Source organism: Triticum aestivum, chromosome 6A (genome assembly GCF_018294505.1).
Source record: "Triticum aestivum cultivar Chinese Spring chromosome 6A, IWGSC CS RefSeq v2.1, whole genome shotgun sequence".
In the NCBI taxonomy this organism is placed as follows: Eukaryota; Viridiplantae; Streptophyta; class Magnoliopsida; order Poales; family Poaceae; genus Triticum; species Triticum aestivum.
The window spans coordinates 41,262,549-41,284,164 of NC_057809.1; the positions used below are offsets into that span (position 1 = coordinate 41,262,549).

A 21,616-nucleotide genomic window follows, 5' to 3' on the forward strand; every position below is an offset into this window, starting at 1 on the left:
TATCATCCATTAAAATTATTATTTTGGTTCAATTAAGCTATACCTGTATATGCTGAAAGGAGGCTATTGTAATTTGACTGACACACGCAAAAAAAAAATTTGACTGACACTAAAAAATAAATGATTTTGTAAGAGTTGTCTTTTCCATAATGTTGCCTTAAGACAATTTGCAAATTTCAAACTACTATAGGACTAGTCATCTCCCTCCCGCCTCTTGCGCGCAGCGCAACGCCGTCATGCGCAAAACCAACCGAAGAAACGGGTTAAATTAAAAACCAAACAAACTGAAATTAAGAAAAAGTAAAATGCACGGAGGGCCATTAAAACTTGTTTATGTGTGTCACCGAGGTCTCTAACTTGTTTAAAAGTGACATATTGCAGGCACAAAATGCATTGAGCACCCATTTGGGGACATAACGTAAGGAGGTCGCTCATGTGGTTGTAATTTTTCTCTTTTATTCACCGATTGCTTGATCAACCCTTTCTTATCCTCTGCCTGCTAAGGGCAACTCTAACTGATCCCCTATAGCTATAACGGGTAGAGAAGTAAAACCCGGAACCTAGCCGATCCTCAATAACCGTTAGTGGAGGAAACATTATTCTCGCGCATGCCGTCCCTATTTCAACTTTCGACCCTTCTATGATCTCCTTGGTTTCTGGTTGTGGCATGGCATAGTGTGGTTGTTATATCCTGTGCTTGTTGCCTTTATATCCTGTGGTTTGGTGATTTCGGTACAGGGGTTGTTCTTGATCTACCATCTACTACCATGCAAACCTAGCTAGGCACGAATTTTTAGATCCAAATTCAAACTACACATAGAACATAAAGCCAATCCAATTATGAATAGTGTTTGAAATTTTGTCTTTGTATTTTTATCTTTTTGTGACACTATTCGCCTTTTGATTTGTTTTTACTTTTGTCTTTTTTGTAGATCAAATTTAGATTCAAACTTTTACAGGATGGCAGACATAGCCACTTCGGAGTTATGCAAAAAAATTAACCTTGGTGAGACATCTAAACTAGCAAATGGATGGACTGATGAATTGAACAGGAATATACATCTATAGACATTCTAATCAAACATCATGATCTGATCATAAAGTAATTGTTCATCACATAGCAATATGATTCACCATATGGATCACAATCACGTAGGGCAGCTCATGTGACCATTATACTGAAGCATATAAGAGAGGAAGAGAGAGAGCATGTGAATTTGTATTGAAAACGGCAACTTTGAGCAAGATGTTTCTACAAACGTGACAGACCTTGCGAAAGAACAGACACGTGGGAAGGAGAGGCGACCCTAACTACACCTCATGTCAGGGAAAGAGACCCAAGCATGGGCACCCTACGACTTGAGCAGCAGATGTCACTACCATAGGTCAGCGTTTTGTCGTCTAAGATGACGCCTTTCCCGTGCTCCCATAGGTGCCAGCAGCAGAGATGAATGAGAAAACGGGTGGCAGAGATCACTCAGAGTAGCAACTGCTGTGTATCCCTCCCATTGCTGGTAACATAAGTTCAGAGCTGTAGCTCATTTTTAGTTTTCTCTGCCTAGATATATAGCAACATCAGAAAAATGAATCAACAGCAGCTAGTCAAAGTGCAACATATGTGCGCAACTCTACACTCTACACCTCCTGTTTCACTTTTCCAAACATCCATGTCTTAGCTCAGGAGACAAAATATACAGATCCATCATAACAGAACATGCATGGGCACAAGCCAACAAAGAAACGCTTAGGTGCAACAGGATACCATAAAACCAAGTCCAGCAAGATGGTCTAAGGTCATAAGTTATATAGTGGGGATTCTACATCGTTCGTCTAAGTAGAGTTGGCATAAGATGCTTATATATGCTTAAGCCTTGAATTTCCTAATGGCCGAGACATGGAAGACCGACAACAACCAAGATCTTACCCTTACTCGAAACTGAATCCTGCACAGAAATGAAAAAACAATGTAAGAGTCTGGTGTTCTGCATTAGTGTTAAAAAAGCTCAGTTACTCGACAACAGAAATATGAATGTATGATGGAGATTCATTTAGCAGGTGTAGCTTATTTTAACATTAATTTGGGCACAAACTCTTTAGCTGATAATCTAACATGAGAACATCTAGTTAAACTGCTCCCAAATGAGAATGTAGAAAATGTTAAAATCAATTTCATCGAAAAGGAAATGTGAATAAGCAAATCATGGCATACACTGCTAGACATGTTATGTATAGACTTATTTTTGAAGAAAATATTTTCAAACTGTAAAGACTCCCCAGGAAAGTCTAATAAAACAGGGAATAATATAAGTGCCAGAATCACAAGCAATCCAAGTGCCAACTTTAGACCATAAAGTTTGCCATTGATTAGAACCAATCATCCAACAACACAATGAGTCAAAATATTGTATTACTATGCATTTGAGTTACTGTTCACTGCAAATCAACAAGTGAAACAAGTGAAGATATTGTACAACCACCCTGAACTAATAGAATCAGACATTTGTGCTAGTACCCACAAAACCACAACTAATCAACAAGTCCACAACTAACAGTTTTTACAACACAAATAGATTAAACATTATTTACAACAAAATGGATTATATTAGTTTTCATTTCTGCCCATCACCAGACGTGGTCCAGATTTTTCATGCCTCAAACAATAAGGAATCCCTACAAATTGTTCTTCATTCATAATTCAGAAGTTTCGTATTGACTGCATGCTTTCTACATTTTTCGCTTATATTAAAGCTAATTTCAGGATATAGAGAGCATGCCAAGTGTCATTAGTTAACTTACGTATGTTAAATGCACACAAGAACTTCAAAACTTTAAGAATTATCTCATCGATCACATCACACTTGACTTCAACTATGTCGAGGTGCTCTGATATTGCAGACGGTCTCTCCATGCAACAGTAGCTTCCTTTTATCTCCAGTTTAGGATTTTGCGCCTATGGTACACACAAACATTTAACAAAGATGGATAATCGATAATAACTTTAATAGTGCAGCAATTGCCCATTTTAGAAGATTTATACCTCGGGAGAAAGTTCAAGAGTGAGCTTCTCAAGAACTGGTGAGTTTGTCAGAATGCAAGATAGTGGATCCAAATCAGGAGCCTCGCACCAGTAATTGTTGAGTAATAAAGTCTTTAACTTGCTAAATGTAGGGCAATGTTTCAAATCTCTTGTGAAAATGAACTGGAAAGAAAATACAAAAGTAAACAATCAAGATGCATATGTGATCAGTTTATTGCCTATATCCAGCAATGATGTAGATAGTGCAACACAGAAAGGGATTGCATAAAGAAGTTAAAGACAAGTGGCATACCTTTCCAGTATCAGATATCAACTTGAGGTGTTTAGCACTTGAGATACCACCCAGAAGCACACAATCGCTGCTGCAATCGTCGCTAACAGGAACACAATTCTTACATGTATTATCATTAGCTCCGCAGAAAACACCAGAGTCATAATTCAAACAGACATCTTTGCATTCAACGCTAAGATTCACACATGCAGCTTCTAGTAATGCCATGTCTTCAAGCAAAGGGGTTATACCAATAAAGTCTTCTAGTTCCAGAGAGACAAGGCCGGGAGCAGAAACACGGACCGGGCAATCCAAATCAGATTGACAGCTAGTGATGCTCAAATGCTTCAGGGAACAGGACGATATCTCATTGAAATTGATGAAGCAATCATCTATTTTCAGATTTGCCAATGCTGTACAACTAGCAAAATCAACAAACGTCTTTCGTAGGGCTACACCATGAAGGTTCAGTGTTCTCAGATGCCGAGAGACAAGAGGCAGGTCCTCTAGGTCGAGGTACTCAAGCTCGTCATGGATATGAAGGGTGAGCACCTGAACTTTGCAAATCACAGCAAAACGGGTCCATAGGTTCACATAGGGCTCGTCGTCATGATTGAACAGATCGAATTTGATCTCAACGGTATCCAGGTCGGTGCGCTCACGCAGGACCAGGAGATGATTGTGGTGTCCCGATCTGGAGATCTAGGGATCAGAGGATAGCTTGGAGAAGGGGATGAGATATCAGACGAAAGGGGATGAGATTATCAGCTGAAAAGATGAGAAGGTTCACAGGATTCAATTACAACACACCCCGAGCACCATTGCTCATCTCCTAGTTATACCACTCTACACTTACAGGTGGGACACACCCACGCGACAGCTCACAGTAACTATTCATCGTCCACGTCATCGTCGTTCGCCGGTCCACTTGTCAGGGAGTCTGGAGCCGGCGACTCGCTGTCCGCCGAATTGGAGGAAGGCGTGACATTGCCCCCCGCTTGAGCTTGCTCATCGTCCCACAGAAGAGCTTCAGGAAATCTGCTTTTGACGACATAGTAATCCTACCAGGTAGCACACTCTGGAGGAACATGTGCCCATTGAATGAGAACTTGAGGTGCTGCTGCATTGCCCTTGCGTACCATCCGACGATCAAGGATTGCAACAGGTACCGGTGCTACTGTTGTCAAATCCGGCACGGCAGGAATATCCGTATACACAGGAGTGTAGTTTGGAGTAAATGGCTTCAATTGGGACACATGAAAGACTGGGTGTACCTGAGCTGAAACTGGTAATTGTAGTCTGTATGCGACAGCACCAATGTGCTCCAGAACAGTATAGGGACCGAAATACTTGTAGGATAATTTGGGATATGGACGATTGACCACTGTTTGTTGGGCATAAGGTTGGAGTTTCAGCAAAACTTGATCACCCGGTTGAAACTGATGTTCAGTCCTGTTCTTGTCAGCATAGCTCTTCATGCGTTGTTGGGCTCGTATCAGCTGAGCACGCAAAAGTTCAGTCTGTGCCTTATAGTCGATAACAACACTAGCAGCTGGCGAGTCATTGGACACGGTAAGGTTAGGCATTCCTCCAAAATTTGGGGCAATGTGATACAAAGCTTGGAATGGTGAGCATTGAAGAGCAGTATGAAAACTGGAATTGTACCAGAACTCTGCCATGGATAGCCAACGACGCCAATGACGAGGATTGTCTTGTACAGCACAACGAAGATACTGCTCCAAACATTGATTTACTCGTTGGCTCTGACCATCGGTTTGCAGATGGTAAGCGATGCTGTAGTGGAGCTCAATACCCATGGATTGCAGCAGGTTTCTCCAAAACTTACTAGTGAAGATCTTATCACGATCAGAGACCAGGGACCCCTCCCAGCCCCCGCGTCGCTCCCAGGGGCGACTCGGGAGGCGAAACCCTAGCCGCCGCCCAGGCTCCCCTCCTTCCCCTCCCTCTCCTCGCCGTCGCCGGAGGATGCCGGCGGGCAAAGCCCTCACCGGTGGACGGCGGCGGCGGGGCCCTCGTTCGTGTGCTCGCGCGCTGCTGCTGGGCGCGCTGGAGCGGCGGGAGCGCGCGGTGGCGCGGCGGGCGGCCGTTTGCTCGCGGGGAGGTCGAGATGGGGTGGACTGCGTGCGCGGTGGCGCTGCCATGGCGGCCGCCGGCCGCTGATGCGTGCGGCAGAGTTGAGGGCGCCCAGATCTGGGCCGCACGAGCCCGCCCAGGCTCTGCCCCCACTAACCCTTCTCCCTCCTCCCACCCCTCCCGGCCGCCGCCGGCGGTTGCCGCTGGGTTAGTAAGCACGCGTACGGCCACCCTGACGGTTGCTGCTCCGCTGTGCCCCGGCGGATCCTGGCGGCGGAGGCTGCGGGCCAGCGTGGCGGCGGCGCGGTGCAGGTGGCTGCTGCCGCCTGCTGGACGCGCTCCCGATGGTGGCCGGCCTGCTGGAGCTGCGCTGGTCGGTGCCCACTCCTGAGACGACAACGTTTCTAGGCTTCCCCCATGTGTGTTGGTCTTTTCCGACGATTCTGCGCCATGCCCGGTCTGCCACTGCATCTGAGGTCTTCGTTCTTGGGTCGGGGCGAAATCCCCGCGCGGCGACGACCTGCGCTGTCTACGGCGACGCCCGAGGGTGCTGTCACCTCCTTGGAGGCGTTGGCATGACCCTGACCGGACCTCCTCCTCGAGCACCGGGAGAAATCCTAGGTCCGGCCCCCCGGACCGGGCAGCGGCGGCGTCTCAACGCCGTTCCCCTCTTGATGGCGCTGCTTTGGCTGCAAGTGGAGTTCTTGATGCGACAGATGGTGGTTGGCGATGCATCGCTCTGGCGTAGACTGCTACACAAGGAGCAGGTCGCAACGTTTGCCTGCGCTGGCGCTCCCCAATGAATGCTACACCAGTTCCAATCAGGCCCTGCCTTCACCCGCCGACTCTCTAGGCACATGGGTGCGAGGTACGTCGGCCTGGGCAGTCCTGAAGCTGCATTCGTCCCTGGAAGTGTCTTGCAATGGCAGCGATGCTGCCCTGTTGCTCCGAGTCTCGGTGCTTCGCCATTTTGGCTGGAGGCAAGGCTGGGCGAGGCCTAATGTCGTTGAGTGTCTGTAGTTGAGGGCACCTCCTCACCTAGCTGTAGTCACTTGGTGAGGACGGTCGTGTGTGTGTGTGTGTGTGTGTCCCTCCTTTCTGGAGGTTGTACCCCCGATGTCTTCCTGTTCAATGCAATGAAACGCAACTCTTTTGTGTTTTCTCGAAAAAGAGATAATGGTTTTGGGAATACCATGTAGTTTCACCACATTATCCAGGAAAACTTTGGCCACTGAAGTTGCTGTGAAAGGATGATGCAAGGGCAGAAAGTGAGCATACTTTGTTAAGCGGTCAACGACCACCAATATTGAATTTGCACCCTCTGAATTGGGAAGACCCTCGATGAAATCCATTGTCAATTCAGTCCAAGGACTGTCGGGGGGTGGCAAGGGTTGCAGAAGGCCAGCTGGTTTTGTATTAGTGTGTTTTGCTTGTTGACACACTATACATTGATGGATATAATTTTCCATGGCAACCTTAAGACCTGGCCAATAATACAGCTGCTTCAATCTGTGGTATGTGGCTTGAATACCTGAATGGCCTCCCACTGCAGTATCATGGTGAGCTGCTATCAGCTTAGTTTGTAGGGCAAGATTTGCACCAATATACATTCTGCCTTTGTAAGTAATTAGGCCTTTCTTCAATGCATAACCTTTTGCATTAGGAGATTGAATTGCCAATTCTTGTAATAACTGAGTGGCCACTGTGTCAGTGACATAGGAATTGGAAACCTCCTGGACCCAATCAGGTTGCAAGGTGGAAATGGCATGTGCTTCCAATAAATGGCCCGCTCGAGACAAGGAATCGGCAGCACCGTTATAACTGCCCTTTCTGTACTTAATCTGAAACTGTAAACCCACGAGCTTGGCCATTGCCTTGCGTTGCAAATCAGTAGTCAAAATTTGATCCTCTAGGTTGCAGAGGCTCTTATGATCGATGACTATCTGAAATGGGCCGCGCTGTAAATAAGGACGCCACTTATCCACAGCCATAATCACAGCAAGGAATTCTTTTTCATAGATGGACATTTTACAGTTAAGTATCCCAAGAGCCTTGCTCATGTATGCAATTGGATGCCCTTTCTGCATTAACACTGCCCCCACTCCAGTGTCACAAGCGTCAGTTTCCACGGTGAAGGGCTCGGAAAAGTTGGGCAATGCCAGGACAGGTGCCTGTGCCATAGCTTGTTTCAGAGCAAGAAATGCTTGTGTTGCTTGTTCATTCCAGTAGAAACCCTTTTTGGTCAGAAGTTGAGACAGTGGTTTAGCAATCAGACTATAATGTTTAACAAATTTATGGTAATAACCTGTTAGGCCAAGGAATCCTCGTAGTTCAGTTGCTGTCTTAGGAATTGGCCACTGTTCCATCACCACTGTTTTCTCGGGATCGGTTGCAACACCGGAATCAGAGATAATATGGCCAAGATACTGAATACTGTTCTGCCCAAAAGAACACTTGGATAACTTAGCAAAGAATTGAGCCTGGCGAAGTGTTTCGAACACCAGACGCAGATGCTCTAAATGCTCTGCCCAAGATGAACTGTAGACCAAGATATCGTCTAGGAAGACTATCACAAACTTGCGGAGGTATTTAGCAAAAATGAGATTCATAATGCACTGAAATGTGGCTGGCGCATTCGTTAATCCAAATGGCATCACTCGGAATTGAAAGTGGTCGTGATGTGTTTTAAAGGCTGTCTTTTCTTCATCCTCTGGCCTCATGCGAATTTGATGGTATCCTGCGCGTAAATCTAACTTGGAGAAAAATTTAGTGCCAGCCAATTCGTCCAGCAACTCATCAACGACCGGTAGGGGAAACTTGTTCTTCAAAGTTATGGAATTCAAGTGACGATAATCAACACAAAATCGCCAAGTGTCGTCCTTCTTTTTAACTAACAGCACCGGAGACGCGAATGGACTCATGCTTGTCTGAATCACCCCTCTGTCAAGCATTTCCGAGACCTGACGTTCGATCTCGTCCTTTTGCAATGGAGAGTACTGGTAGGGGCGACTGTTTGTTGGATGAGCTCCTGGTTCTAACGAGATCGAATGATCCAAGGCACGATGTGGTGGCAAAGTAGTGGGCTGATCAAAAACATCATGGTATTCCTCGAGTAAAGACTGCATATCTGATTGCACTATGTTGGGTACAGATTCTGTTGTTTGATGTATAGGATCAATCATAGCCATGGCCCAGACCTCATTCCCCGAAATCCACTTATTTAACTGTTCCACAGACATTTCCCGGAGTGACTCTTGTGGTTTAGAAAGGACACCCTGCAGTGTAATAGATTTTCCCAAATAATCGAATGTTAATGTTTTCTGACGCCAATGGCAGATCATAGGACTGAACTGCTCTAGCCAGTCCATGCCTAATATGGCATCATAGGCCCCAAGCTCCAGGACCCTCATATCAGTTACAAATGTAGATCCTTGTGTCCACCACTGTAACCCTTGTACTTGAGCATCAGATGACAAAATTTGTCCATTTGCTACCTTAACTGAAACTGTTGGGACTGACTGAATAGTGCAACCAGCACGCTCTGCAAAGCTCTTATTTACAAACGTGTGTGTGCTGCCAGACTCAATAAGCAAGAGCATCACCTGATTTCCCACCAAAGCACGAATGCGAACTGTTTCCAAAGCTTCTGTTCCCGCGAGAGCATGCACAGAAAGATGATAGCAAGTAGCGGGTATTGTTGTTTCTTCCAAGAGATCCAGGGCAATCACTGCATCATCTGATAATACTTCACCAAATTCTCCAACTTCAATAGTGAGTAGCTGACCTGATCTTTTACACTGATGCTCTTTGGAATACTTATCCCCACATTTAAAACAAAGACCATTGGCGCGCCTAAAATCATGGATCTGTCGTTCCCTGTTAAAGTCATCATTGCCCTGACGGCGAGGCAATTCTGTTCGTCCCAGAGCTGGTGTATGCACCACACCTGCTACAGGTTGTGGTGGATGTTTTGTTGGAGCTGCGGGACGATTTCTGGGTCGTATGTGTTCCACTTCTTCTTCCTGAATTTTTGCCAAAGCTGCAGCGCGAGTAACACTAGTAGGAGCCTGCAATCTCACAGGTCCACGAAGCTCATCTCGTAATCCAAAGACAAACTGAGAGACAAACCAGCGAGTGCTCATGGTTTGCCGTAACTGCTGCAACTTAGTCATCTGAACATCATACTCGTCATGCCCAAATTCAGTCACCACAGCACCCGTGAATTCATCCCAAGTGAGACGTCTATGCAAACACTTATATGCCTGAAACCACATCGCAGCCAATCCATCCAAGTACAGAGTAGCAGTACTGACCCAGTGATGAACAGGCACTCGGTACATCTCGAAATAAGTCAAGCACTGGTCTATCCAAAGCAGGGGCATCTCACCATGGAAACGTGGAAAATCATGGCGTGGTTGACGCGGCCGGTACTCCTCCTGATCTGGTTGGGCGTGGAGGGTGGGCCGCACATCCTGCTCATGTGGTGATGACAGCGCGGTGTGAAATCCGGACGGCTGCTGTTGAGGAGTTTCAAGCAGCGGCGGATGATTATTGACGAGCAGCGGCACTCCATGGCCCTTGTCGGCAGGTGGCGGAGCGGTCTCCTGATGCAGCGCGGACGAGGACGATGGGGTTGACTTGCCGGTGTCGTGGACGCGGCGCTTGATGTGGTACATCTCGTCGCCAAACTCCTCTACCTGTTTGCGCAGGCTGGTGACCTCCTCGGAGACGGTCTTGACGTGGTATCCATGGCGGTGAAGCGGGTCAGGATCTCATCCAACGTCGCCTGCATCTTCTCCATTGTGCCCAACAAAATTTCCGTCTGCGCCGAGGGCTTCGTGATCTTGGACAGCGTCGTCGCGGCTCTCCTGAATCGAATCCAACCCCGCTAAGGATTTCGAGCCGATGAGCCGAAGCAAATCAAGGCACCTTTCGTAGTGGAATTTTACGGATTGATCTCGGATTGTGAGCGCGAGGGGAGCAATCACAGGCTCTGATTACCAATTGTGGTGTCCCGATCTGGAGATCTAGGGATCAGAGGATAGCTTGGAGAAGGGGATGAGATATCAGACGAAAGGGGATGAGATTATCAGCTGAAAAGATGAGAAGGTTCACAGGATTCAATTACAACACACCCCGAGCACCACTGCTCATCTCCTAGTTATACCACTCTACACTTACAGGTGGGACACACCCACGCGACAGCTCACAGTAACTATTCATCGTCCACGTCATCGTCGTTCGCCGGTCCATTTGTCAGGGAGTCTGGAGCCGGCGACTCGCTGTCCGCCGAATTGGAGGAAGGCGTGACAATGATCCATGAACTTCCGGAGGTCTTGAACTTGGACAGTCTCCTCATCGTCAAGGCCGACGATGCGCAGGCCTGTAGTGGACTTCCAAAGGTGGCGCCAGCGCCAGGCAAGCACGCACGTCCGCGCGGCTGCCTGCGCTGGGAGGTAAGAGAGCAGGTGGTGGAGAATATGGTCGGGGAGTGCACCGATGCGGTCGGTGGCGCTCAGGGGCGCACTCTCGTCCTCGCTACCAGGAGGCATTCCGTCGAACAGACGGTGGGCGTCGTCGGCGCTGCGTAGCAGAGAAACGATCAAACGACGAGAGGGTGGAGAGAGTGGGCATGCATGAGACGGAATAAAGTTTTGCGGCGCCGCCGCCGCCTCACGTACCTTGCCTGCCCGCCGGCAAATCCAGATTTCCACTCGCCGCCACAAGAATCGGAGGTCGGACTCCGGCTTTTCCTTTTCAAATTCGTCGGAGGTTTTTTTTTTGAGACAATCGTTGGAGGTGAGTGGCTGTCAAAGCCGTAGTACTAGTAAGATCATCTAGCCTCAAATGGGCCGGGCCATCCCGCGAGCACGCCGGCACGGCCCGCCATGGGCCAAGCACATCACCGGCTAAACGGGCCAACGTGCCGGCCCGTCTAAACTAGGCTGTGCCTGGGCCTGGAGGTGCAACACGTGGGCCGGCACCGCATGACCCGCTTACTAAACATGCCCCCGTGGACCGTGTCGTGCCTGCCACAATTAGCATGTGTCGGACTGAGCTTTGCCCAACACAACACTACCCCCTCCCTACGCCCGACGGATGGATTGTTCACTAATCGATAAAAAAAATCTCATATTGGTCCCATATGCCTGGATTGACCGACACTCTTCGTATCCAGCCCAAAATCTAAGGCGACATGAAGAGGTTCGAACGCGCATGGGTGTGTCCGGCAAGTCGGGTCCGATCCACGGTAGCCTACCTAAACCCCACATATATTTGTCCTCATCCGCATCCCAAACCAAACTCTAACCGTCCAACTCCACTCCGGCCCCCAAACTCTCTTCCGGCCATCTCCGGCATGGCGGACAGTGGACCCGATCCAGACACTCCCGATCCGTCGACTGGGACATCGTCCCATGCGGGGGCGAGGAGGATTTGGTCGACCGCAAGGCTCTCGCTGCTCGTGTGAGAAGTGCGCCCGACTAAGGTCAGATTTGATCTAGCGGAATCCATTGTGTCAGCCAATGGGCTCTCGGATTCGGTCTGATGAGAATCCATTATGTCAGCCAATGGATGCTTGGATCCGTCGGAGTTGGAGGCTTGAGGTTAAACTGCTGCCCCGTCATCGGTGTGGGAGGAGTATGTGTGTTGTGCACTGCCTTGGACGAGGAAGCAGCCCGCGCCAGCATCCTCCAGAAGTTTTAATAGCTTTTTAGTGGTCCTGAAAATAGTACGTACATGTTATGTTGAATAAAATACTTTGGTCTTTTTATAGCTCTTGATTGACATAATACTTTGGTCTTTTTATAGCTCTTGACTGATAGTCTTATTTTGCCAAGAATCTCTATCTAAGATGATTCCAACATGGGAGGAGATTCGATTGATGGCGAGGTGGAATCACTCGCGAGGAGGATCTGATATATGCCTAGAATTCCTTTCTTTCCCTCATTTTGGATCTCTCTAAAGATGTTAAGGCAGTTCCGATGCTTCACCATGTATCCTCAGTTCTAAAATATAAGATGCGTTAGTTTTTTGGTTGTGCTAATTCTCGATCCAATGAGAATTAGCTATGTCTCAGTCGACCAGATTTATTGTACAATTTGATTTATCTGTGTTTTGTTGAAAATCACTAATTAAGAATTACTCTTTCTAAATACCACTTCTATGTGCGTCACTTGTCCTAATCTGAGAGTTTTTTCTTTTTCTGTAGATTTGCTTATTTAAAATGTTTTATTTCTTAAACCATGAGTTCAAATCTTAAACCGTTTTCACCGTTGGATTTCTCACATCAAGATCTTCAAAATAGATCTCATGTTGATAGATGTTGACGAACTTTTTTTAACGAAAAAGCAGGACGAAAAAAACAAACTGGGAGCAAGTTTTTTCTTTCCTTTTCAAAAGAGGCATGAATGTGCCTCTCACCGAAGCAAATCCGTGTCTCCATGAGAAGTAAACCCGTGCCTCTCGCGGAAGGAGAAAAAGAAAACGTGTTTTTTTTGTGACTCTCATGAAAGCAAAATCGTGCCTCTTGCGAAAGAAAAAAAACACGTCCTTTCGCACATTTTTTTGGCAAAAAGCCGAAAACCCAAAAAGCACACGGAAAAAATAATCTAAAACAGCGAAAACGCGTGCGAAAAAATTAAAAAAAAATCCGGAGGAAACGCCCAGAGCGCGCCAAATGGCGCTCTCTCAGCCTACCACAAGTGACCGTTGGGGAGGCTCATGAAGGAGCGCTCCTTCATAGTTTTGCTTCCATGAGAGGCGCGGTTTCACTTCCGCGAGAGGCACGGATTTATTTTCGCGAGAGGCACGAAAACAAAAAACAACGTGTTTCCTTTTTTCCTTCTGTCAGAGGCACGGTTTTGCTTCTGCGAGAGGCACGGGCATGACTCTCGAAAACAGAAACAAACATGTCTTTTCTCTTCCGCGAAAGGGACGGTCATGCCTCATTTCTTATATGGGAAAAAAGCATGCTCCCGGTTTGATTATTTCATAAAAAAAAGGTTAATCAAAATCTATCAGCATGGAATTTGGTTTTGAAGATCTCGACGCGAGGAATTGAACGGTGAAATGGTTCGAGATTTGAATGCACAGTGTAAGAGATAAAATGTGTTTGAATAAAATGGATCTACGAAAAAAGATAAACTCCACTTCTCACAATCTGAGAAGATGGGAGTGATTTTTGGAAAGAGTACTCCTCAATAGCGATTTCGTAGGTCTTTCATGTAGACATTTTGTATTTTCTTAGTTTTTTGTTGGGCTTGTGTGTACAATAGGAAGCTCACTCGTGCACCTCACTCTGTGTATACGCGTACATTTTCATTTTTTATTTTAGATTGTTTTTTGCAGGGTAAATTTTTTTTGCGGGGTTTTTATTTTAGATTATTCTTTTCTCATTTTATCGTTATTAAGTTGTTGTCACTTGTATTTTTATTTTTACATTTTTACTTTCTTATAAGAAAATAGGAAGATCTATTTTTTTTGTAAGAATAGACATTTTGACACGCAATTTGCAAAAAAAAAAATAATTCGGTACTGTTAAATCTCAGTCCTGAGACACGCGTCTACTGTCTGCGTTACTTGCTTTAAGATTCACGCTAGAGAGTGGGTTTTCTTGTTTTGGCCTGTTAAGGCACGTGACCAGCTCGTTCGTTTTTTTCTTTTGTTTCTTTCAGGTTGGGCTCTTTCCTTTTATTCTGTTAGGGTTTTTTTTTTTTTTTTGCTGTCGGGCCTGTTGTTGGTTGGAGCATGTTGGACGGGCCTGAGGTTTTTCTTCTTTTCTTTTTGTTTCTTTTGTTGTTCACCCTTTGTTTCATTTTGTTGTTTACTGCCTTTTATATTAAAATGGGGATGTTTGACCGCAAGGCGTTAGGGGGCTGGGGGTAGAAAGTATGGATTTACAAAAAATCTCCAATGTCTTTAACATATATAGACTTTTTAAATGGACATTTTTTGTGCATAAATTTTTTTAAACTCATGATGACCATGTTTATTTCACACATATATGTGTATATATGAAATATATATTTTCCATTTTTTATATGTTTCCTTTATACACTTTTTTAGTTTGTTTGGTTCGTATCGTTTGACATCGTATTTCTCAAAATATAAGTTTTTTAGATTTTAAACTTTTTTCGTCTGTGTTACTTGCGATGTTTTTGTTTCATTTGTCTTATCACCTTTTCTTTTTTTATTGATATTTTTAGACCTTTTCCTTGCTAACAGTAAGATACTTGCTATCCATTTTGTTTTAAATATTTATTAAATAACAACTTTTATTTTGACATTTGAAAATATTTGTCATTTGATTGCACAATTTCCCTTGACTATAACTGCATATCTTCAACACAGTTGTAACTCAGTGATGTTTTGTCGGGGGAGGGTTGCATATCTGCAACCAACACGCAACTGCAAGTGTAGCCCGACTGCAATTGCATGTCTTGAACGCGACTGCAACTTGGTGTTATTTGTTGAGGGAGGGGCAATTGCATGTCTGCACTAACACCACTATTTATCAACATATTTACATACAAACTATTGGAAATGCTCTAAAAAGCCAACAAAATTATAGTTGTTGTCATGACGATTGAAGACAAGGAAATACCTTGTAATCCCTCTAATTGATTGATGAAGTTGTGATTCGCAAAAAGAAAAGTACATCTCGAATAACTGCTCCAATCGAGCCTGAACGTGAATGAGCGAAGGGACGCCAACTGAGGCCTAGAAACGCACGGAAAGGCGCCCAAACATGAGATGGTCCGCGGCTTTCAAGTGTGGCAGAGCAGAGGGGGAACCGGACCCTGACGCGCCGACGCCGAGGATGTGCTTGCGGGGGAGAACGCCGCGGGTCTACCGCTCCCCGGGACGAAAGGGTGCCATCTCCCCTTCGAAGCAGAAAAGCTTGTAGAGTCAGCCACGCACATGTTTGACAAGGAGGAGCAACGACGCACAGAACAGCATACTGTCCAGGCCGCGTCGAGGACAACAATTGCTCCATAGACTTGAGAAGAATAGGCGGCTGAGATCACCTCTCGGAGTAGCCCTTCCACCGCTGCTAACATTCCATAATGTTCAGAACTGCAGCTCATTTTCAGTTTCCCCTGCCCTATGTATGCAAAACATCCGACAAACAATCGACGGCGGCGAGTCGACGAGTCCAACATATGCAACTTAACACCTCTTGCTTCACTTTTCCAAATATCCAGATCATGACAAAGGAGACGGAATAAACTGATCACGTCATAGCAGAACAAGTTATGAGCGAAAACCAAAGAAAATGACCAGTCTGAGAGCTGGAAAGATTCAGCATGAACCACAAGTCCACAAGTGCATATAGAAACTACAAGATACGATAAACCAAGTCCAGCTAGACGGTATAGAGTTCATAGGTTATAAACTGCAGATTCTACACCGTTCCTCTGAGTAGCGTTGGCATATGACGAAGTCACAAAAGGAGATGGAAATACTGTAGACGTATATGCTTAAGCCTTGCATTTCTGAATAGTCCATAGATGACCAACGACCCAGATCTTCTCGCCCTTACTAGAAGCTGAATCCTGTACAGAAATGGAAACAGTAGTGTAAGAGTCCGCTGCATCCGCAGAAGTAAAAAATGCTTAGTTACTCGCAAAAAAATGTTTAGTTACTTGCCAGCTAAAATAAAGAAAACTGAAATGATGTTCTTTAAGTATAAAGGAGAATGCAACTTAGCTTAACATCAATATGGGGACAAACTTCGTTTATATTTGGTACGGCCATTTCTAGGCGATAATCTAACACGAAAACATCTAAGCTAAACTGCTCCCAGATTAGAATGCAGAAGAAGCCACAAGAAATTTTGCAGAAACAAGGAATCATGAAAGATATACTACTAGGCATGTTATGAACAGGCTTTTACAATAAGGAAAATGTTATGTAAACTGTAGAGACAGACATCGCAAAACAAAGTGAGGAACCACAAGCAAATCGACCGTTGAATAATTTAGCCCATGGTGTCAATAAAAGTTACTACTCATCAGCACCAACTATTCAAAAACACAATTGAGTCAAAATATTGTATTACTGCACACATTTGAGTTGCTGTCCAGAGCTAAGCAAGATGTGCAAATGTTGTATCACTACTCCTAACCAATCAATTCTAACATTTGTGCCAGTACCCACAAGATCAGAACCAACAACAAGTCCACATGGTGTGGTACGTGTTTCTGCACACAGTTAAATTAAACATCCTTTAACAACAAAATGAATTATGCTGGATTTACTTTTAGCCTCACTAGATGTGGTCAAGTTTTTTCATGCCTCGAACAATTTTGTATCCCTACAAACAGTTCCTACATAATTCAGGATTTACTTCACTGCTTGCTCTATTAGTTTCTTTCCCGCACATGAAAGCTAATTTGAGAATACAGGGAGCATGCAAAGTGTCATTAGTTAGCTTACGTATGTCAAATGCACACAGGAACTTCAAAACTTTGAGAATCCTCTCGTCCACCACAGTACACTTGACTTCAACTATGTTAAGGTGTTCTGGTATTGCAGACGATCTTTCCATTGAACTGAAGCTTCCTTTCATTTCCACTTTATGATTTGGTCCCTATGGTAAGTAGAAAATTAAGCAAGATTAATAGTCGATAATAACTTTAGCAGTGCGGCAATTGTCCATTAAGATGATTTATACCTTGGAAAAAAGTTGAAGAGTGAGCTTCTCTAGAACTGGTGAGTTTTTCAGAATGCAAACTAGTGGATCCAAGCCAGGAGCCTCGCACCAATACTCATTGAGTAATAATGTCTTTAACTTACTAAACGTAGGGCGGTATTTCAAATCTCTTGAGAAAATGAACTGGAAAGAAAATACAATAAGTAAACAAATCAAGTAACCATGACTGAGAAGCGAGATCATGATTTAAGAACCCAAATCGGTGGTGATGCATATGTAATCCATTTATTGCCTATGTTTGACAACTGTATAGATAGTGCAACATTCGAAAAGGGATGACCTAAAGGTGTTAAAGACAAGTGCCATACCTTTCCAAATTCAGATATCAACTTCAGATGTTTAGCACTAGAGATACCACCTAGAAGCACAAGAACGCTTCCACAATTTTCATTAAAAAGATCACACTTCTCACATGTAATATTACTAGGTCCACAGTAAACACCAGAGTCATAATTCAAAAAATCTTCACAGGAATCGCCAAGATAAACATATGCTGTCTCTAACAACGCCATGTTTTCAAGAAAAGGAGTTGTGCCGGTAAGGTCATCTAATTTCAGAGAGACAAGGCCTGGAGTAGAAACATGGAGCTGGCAATCGAAGCAGCACTTAGTAATGCTCAAATGCTTCAGGGAACGAGACAATATCTTCTCAACAGAAATGTCACAAAGGTTCATCTTCAGATCCTCCAGTGCTGGGCAGCCAGCAAAATCAAGAAAGCTCAGTTGTACGCATAGACCTTCCAGATCTAATGTTCTCAGATGCCGAGAGACAAGAGGCAGGACGTCGAACCACAGATATGGAGGGGCTTGGATATGAAGGGTGAGCGCACGGACTTTGGACATGACAGCAAAACGGGTCCATAGTTTCACATAGACCTCGTCATCGTCCGAGCATTCATCGAATATCATCTCAACAGTGTCTAGGTCGGTGCGCTCACGCAGGATCAGCACATGGTCCACGAACACCCGGAGGTCTTCGACAGACTCGGCACCGTTCAAGGCCGACGATTCGTAGGCCCGTGGTGGACCGCCAGAGGTGGCGCCAGCGCCGGGCAAGCACGCACGTCTGCACGGCTGCCTGCACTGGGAGGAAGGAGAGCAGATGGTGGAGAATATGGTCAGGAAGGGTTCCTATGATGTCGGATCCGCTCGCCGGCGGCGCATTGTCGACCTTCTCACCGGGAGGCATTCCGTCGAACAGGTGGCTGGCTTACTGTGCTGCGAGGTGCGAGGCAAAGGAAATCATCAAAAGGCGCAAGGAGTAGAAAGAGTGGGATGGGATGGGATAGGGCCGATGGATGCATTCGGAGGTCGTCGGCTCACCTCACCTCGCCGCCGGCAGTCCGCTCCTGACGAGGAGCCGCCGCCGGTGGTAGCGGAAAAACAGGGGAGGATGGACTACGTTTTCGCCTTTGAAATGAAACTTGTTGACGGTCAAAAGGGTCGTCTCGCATAAAGGAGGGGATCACCCCGCTCGCCACTCGTCAGGGTCAGAGACCGGTCGACCCATGAGTCCATGGCCCATTTACCTTTTTTTCAATGAAATTCCAAATTATAGGGAGAAAAACATTAAGTATTGCTACATGCACGATATGTGTATCGCATCATCCATGGGCAAATCTGAAACAACAGCTAACGGCTGGATTAGCCACCCCGCAAAAAAAAATGACTGGATTAGCCATCGTGCCAGTGCCGTTCAACCATGTATCATATGTGAAGTACTCCCTCCGTCCCATAATGTATTTACAACGTGTTTGATTTGTAGAGAAGAGGGCAACTTTCGATTCCAGCCGTTTCTAAAACCATAGCAAGCGTTTGTTTCAGCCGCGATGGTTTTCATAAGCGCGCTTTTCAATACTCCGTTTCACAAAATCGAAACTGCTCGAATCGGTCGGGGTTAGAAATCAAGACTTCGACGGACAAATCAAACAATTCGCGTACTTCGAAGGAAACGCTTCTTGATACGATGCAACGAATACATTACCTGCGCCAAACCAAACGCCTCGTTAGAATATGTGATCTCCTTCTCCACAAGCTGATCCTGCATGTATGATCTCCTTCCCGACTGACTTGGAGCATATCCAACAACACCTGTAATTTATTGATGTCAAGGCAAACTATATCATCTCCTGCAGGAATCTCATACCGGCCCCTACAGTAGGAAGCACCAAAAAGATCATACATGACTCATTTTGTCCTACGGGTGAAAAAAGGGCCACTTACCACCATTTTTGAAACGCTTGAGAAAACTTCACCGTAAGTGGTTACACCATCTCTGTCCTCTCACGCGACGGCGATGACACATGCATCCACCTCTGTCTTCCTCCCATCGCTCCTTGTAGGTTTGCCGCTCCAGTCTGAACTCCTGCGTTGTCATTCCCAAGCTTCATTGTCCTTTCCAGGCCTTGACGCCATTCTTGAGCTCCTCCCTGGTCATCCTTCTTTGTCTGAACCGCCTCTCGACGTGCTCCACTGTCGACGTACTCCTCTTCTTGACCTCCTCCACCACCGTTTAGAGCAGCCTCTCCTGACCTCCTCCACCACCGTGTAGAGCAACCTCCTATGCAACCACATGTTTTCCAGGGCACCCACCTTGATCCATTGACGCCCTCCATGCCAGGTTTCGGTGGTTCTCCATTCTCCCAAGCCTCCACTACCGACCTCCTCCGTTGTCATTCACTTTGAGCTCATCGGCGAATGCTCCATGGCATGGTTCATGTATGGCATCGACAAGAAGTTGAGAATGTTGCGCTCGGCATGATGGAGCAAACTAACATTGGGAAACCAGCAATGTGGGAGGAACGGGAGCGTCGCCGTGGCAGAAGGGCGAGGGGCGGCACTGAAGTTCAGTCATGCCCTTAGTTATTTTTTTATATCGATGACAATGTACTTATAGAGTACTAATATATTTCTAGGATGATCTACAAATGTTATTCCCATGGATACTTCATGTATGGAACATGGACACCCCCCCCCCCCCGCCCTTGGGAGAAGGGCGAGGGGTGGCACTGAAGTTCAATCATGCCCTTAATTATTTTTTGATATCGATGATAATATACTTATAGAGAACTAATATATTTCTAAGATGATCTACAAATGTTATTCCCATGGATACTTCAGGTATGGAACATGGACACCCCCTCCCCCCAGCTAATGACTCAAGACATGTGTGACAACGGAAACAAGCATAGATTGTTCCTTTCGTTCTTAGAGTTATAAAAATCCCACACTGTTAAAACTAGATCAATAGGGTTTGCGAAAGATTTTCTCAAGTCAAAATCATCACCAGATGCTAATCCTACTAAAAGTCTAATGCCAAAAGCATAGACAAATCCTACACATAATAGGTAAAAGTGACAAGTTATCACATGGCCCGACTGTCCGCTAGAATGGAAAACATACTCAAGAACCATAAAACGTAGACGGACGCTAGCTGGACCATCTGGACAGCTCAAAGGGAATTTATGCCCTTAATTGTTTTTGGTTTAAGGGCAACATAATTTGTGGTCAAACCTCATGCTTGAAGTGTGTAAATAATGTCGTCGCGTCATAAAGAGAAGCATGGATGGTTGGTTCCCCCACCCCATTTTGAAAAGGGAAAATATGCTTTTGTCGATGAATTTTATGTTTCATTTCAGTCAGTAGGGAAACTGCACTATTAAGATGGCGTACACCTCAGAGATATTGCGGGAATCATCTGAGAGAGAATGCCCTAGTCTGAAGTTCCATTGTTCTACTTAGCCTGGACTTCCGGAGCCGGGCTATTCTAGGGCATGGTTTGGCCACCTTCCGAGGAGTTCAAAGAGTTTGTGATCTTTCGCAAACCTTCTATAAATCACATAGCATTCCCAAAAACATGGCCCAAAAATTTCGTGGCTCGGTACATTTAGTTAGGTCCAGACAACTTCCGGAGCATCCACAAGGTGTGCAACCCTGTTGCAAACCACTTGCAAGCCCAAGACTTGTTCAGAACTTGGCCTGGAACTTCTAGGGTTTCTTGAAACTTTTGGGCCATGCAAAAAACGCGTTGTAATTGTTGGATTTAGGGGGAGGGGGTCTATTAATAGGCTCCTTCTTCCCCACGAAGGAGGCGACGCCTCCATTCTCACTCTCCATTGTTCTAGCTCTAATTTCTTAGAGAACTCCCTCCGCTTCCAGTCAAACTTGTTGATCTTTTGTGGAGTTAAAGAGAAGTGCCCAATCTATGTTTCCACTAAAGGAAAAGATGATTCCCATTGTTTCCTTGGTGGATCTTGGTACTCTTAGAGATTGGAGACTCCTATGCAGTAGAAGTCCCCGTTGAGAAAATTGATTTGTGAGTTTCCTAGTGTTTTGGCGAAGGTTTGGAGACTGCCTTAAGGTCTACCACTAGTTGTTGAGAATCGCCTTGGTGGTGATATCTTAAGGAGAATATGATGAGTCTTTATTGTGTTTGTGTGCCTACTGTAAATATGCCCTACAGACAATAATAAAATTGATATTATTCTATTTTCATATTT

The 21,616-nt window shown here is 45.5% G+C and overlaps 1 protein-coding gene and 1 pseudogene across 1 annotated transcript; both read right to left on the reverse strand.

Moving 5' to 3' along the window:
* Positions 1–1,653: 1,653 nt before the first annotated feature.
* Positions 1,654–11,762, reverse strand: LOC123129399 (F-box/FBD/LRR-repeat protein At5g22660). The gene is made up of 7 exons (XM_044549581.1): positions 11,713–11,762; positions 11,084–11,209; positions 10,724–10,985; positions 3,330–3,992; positions 3,038–3,199; positions 2,797–2,950; positions 1,654–1,943 (listed from the first exon to the last, which is right to left on the reverse strand). Exons 1-7 carry the CDS (start codon positions 11,760–11,762, stop codon positions 1,927–1,929), a joined length of 1,434 nt encoding a protein of 477 aa, XP_044405516.1. The 3' UTR covers positions 1,654–1,926.
* A 3,910-nt stretch (positions 11,763–15,672) lies between these two features.
* On the reverse strand, positions 15,673–19,164 carry LOC123129400 (MEIOTIC F-BOX protein MOF-like; annotated as a pseudogene).
* Positions 19,165–21,616: the final 2,452 nt, after the last annotated feature.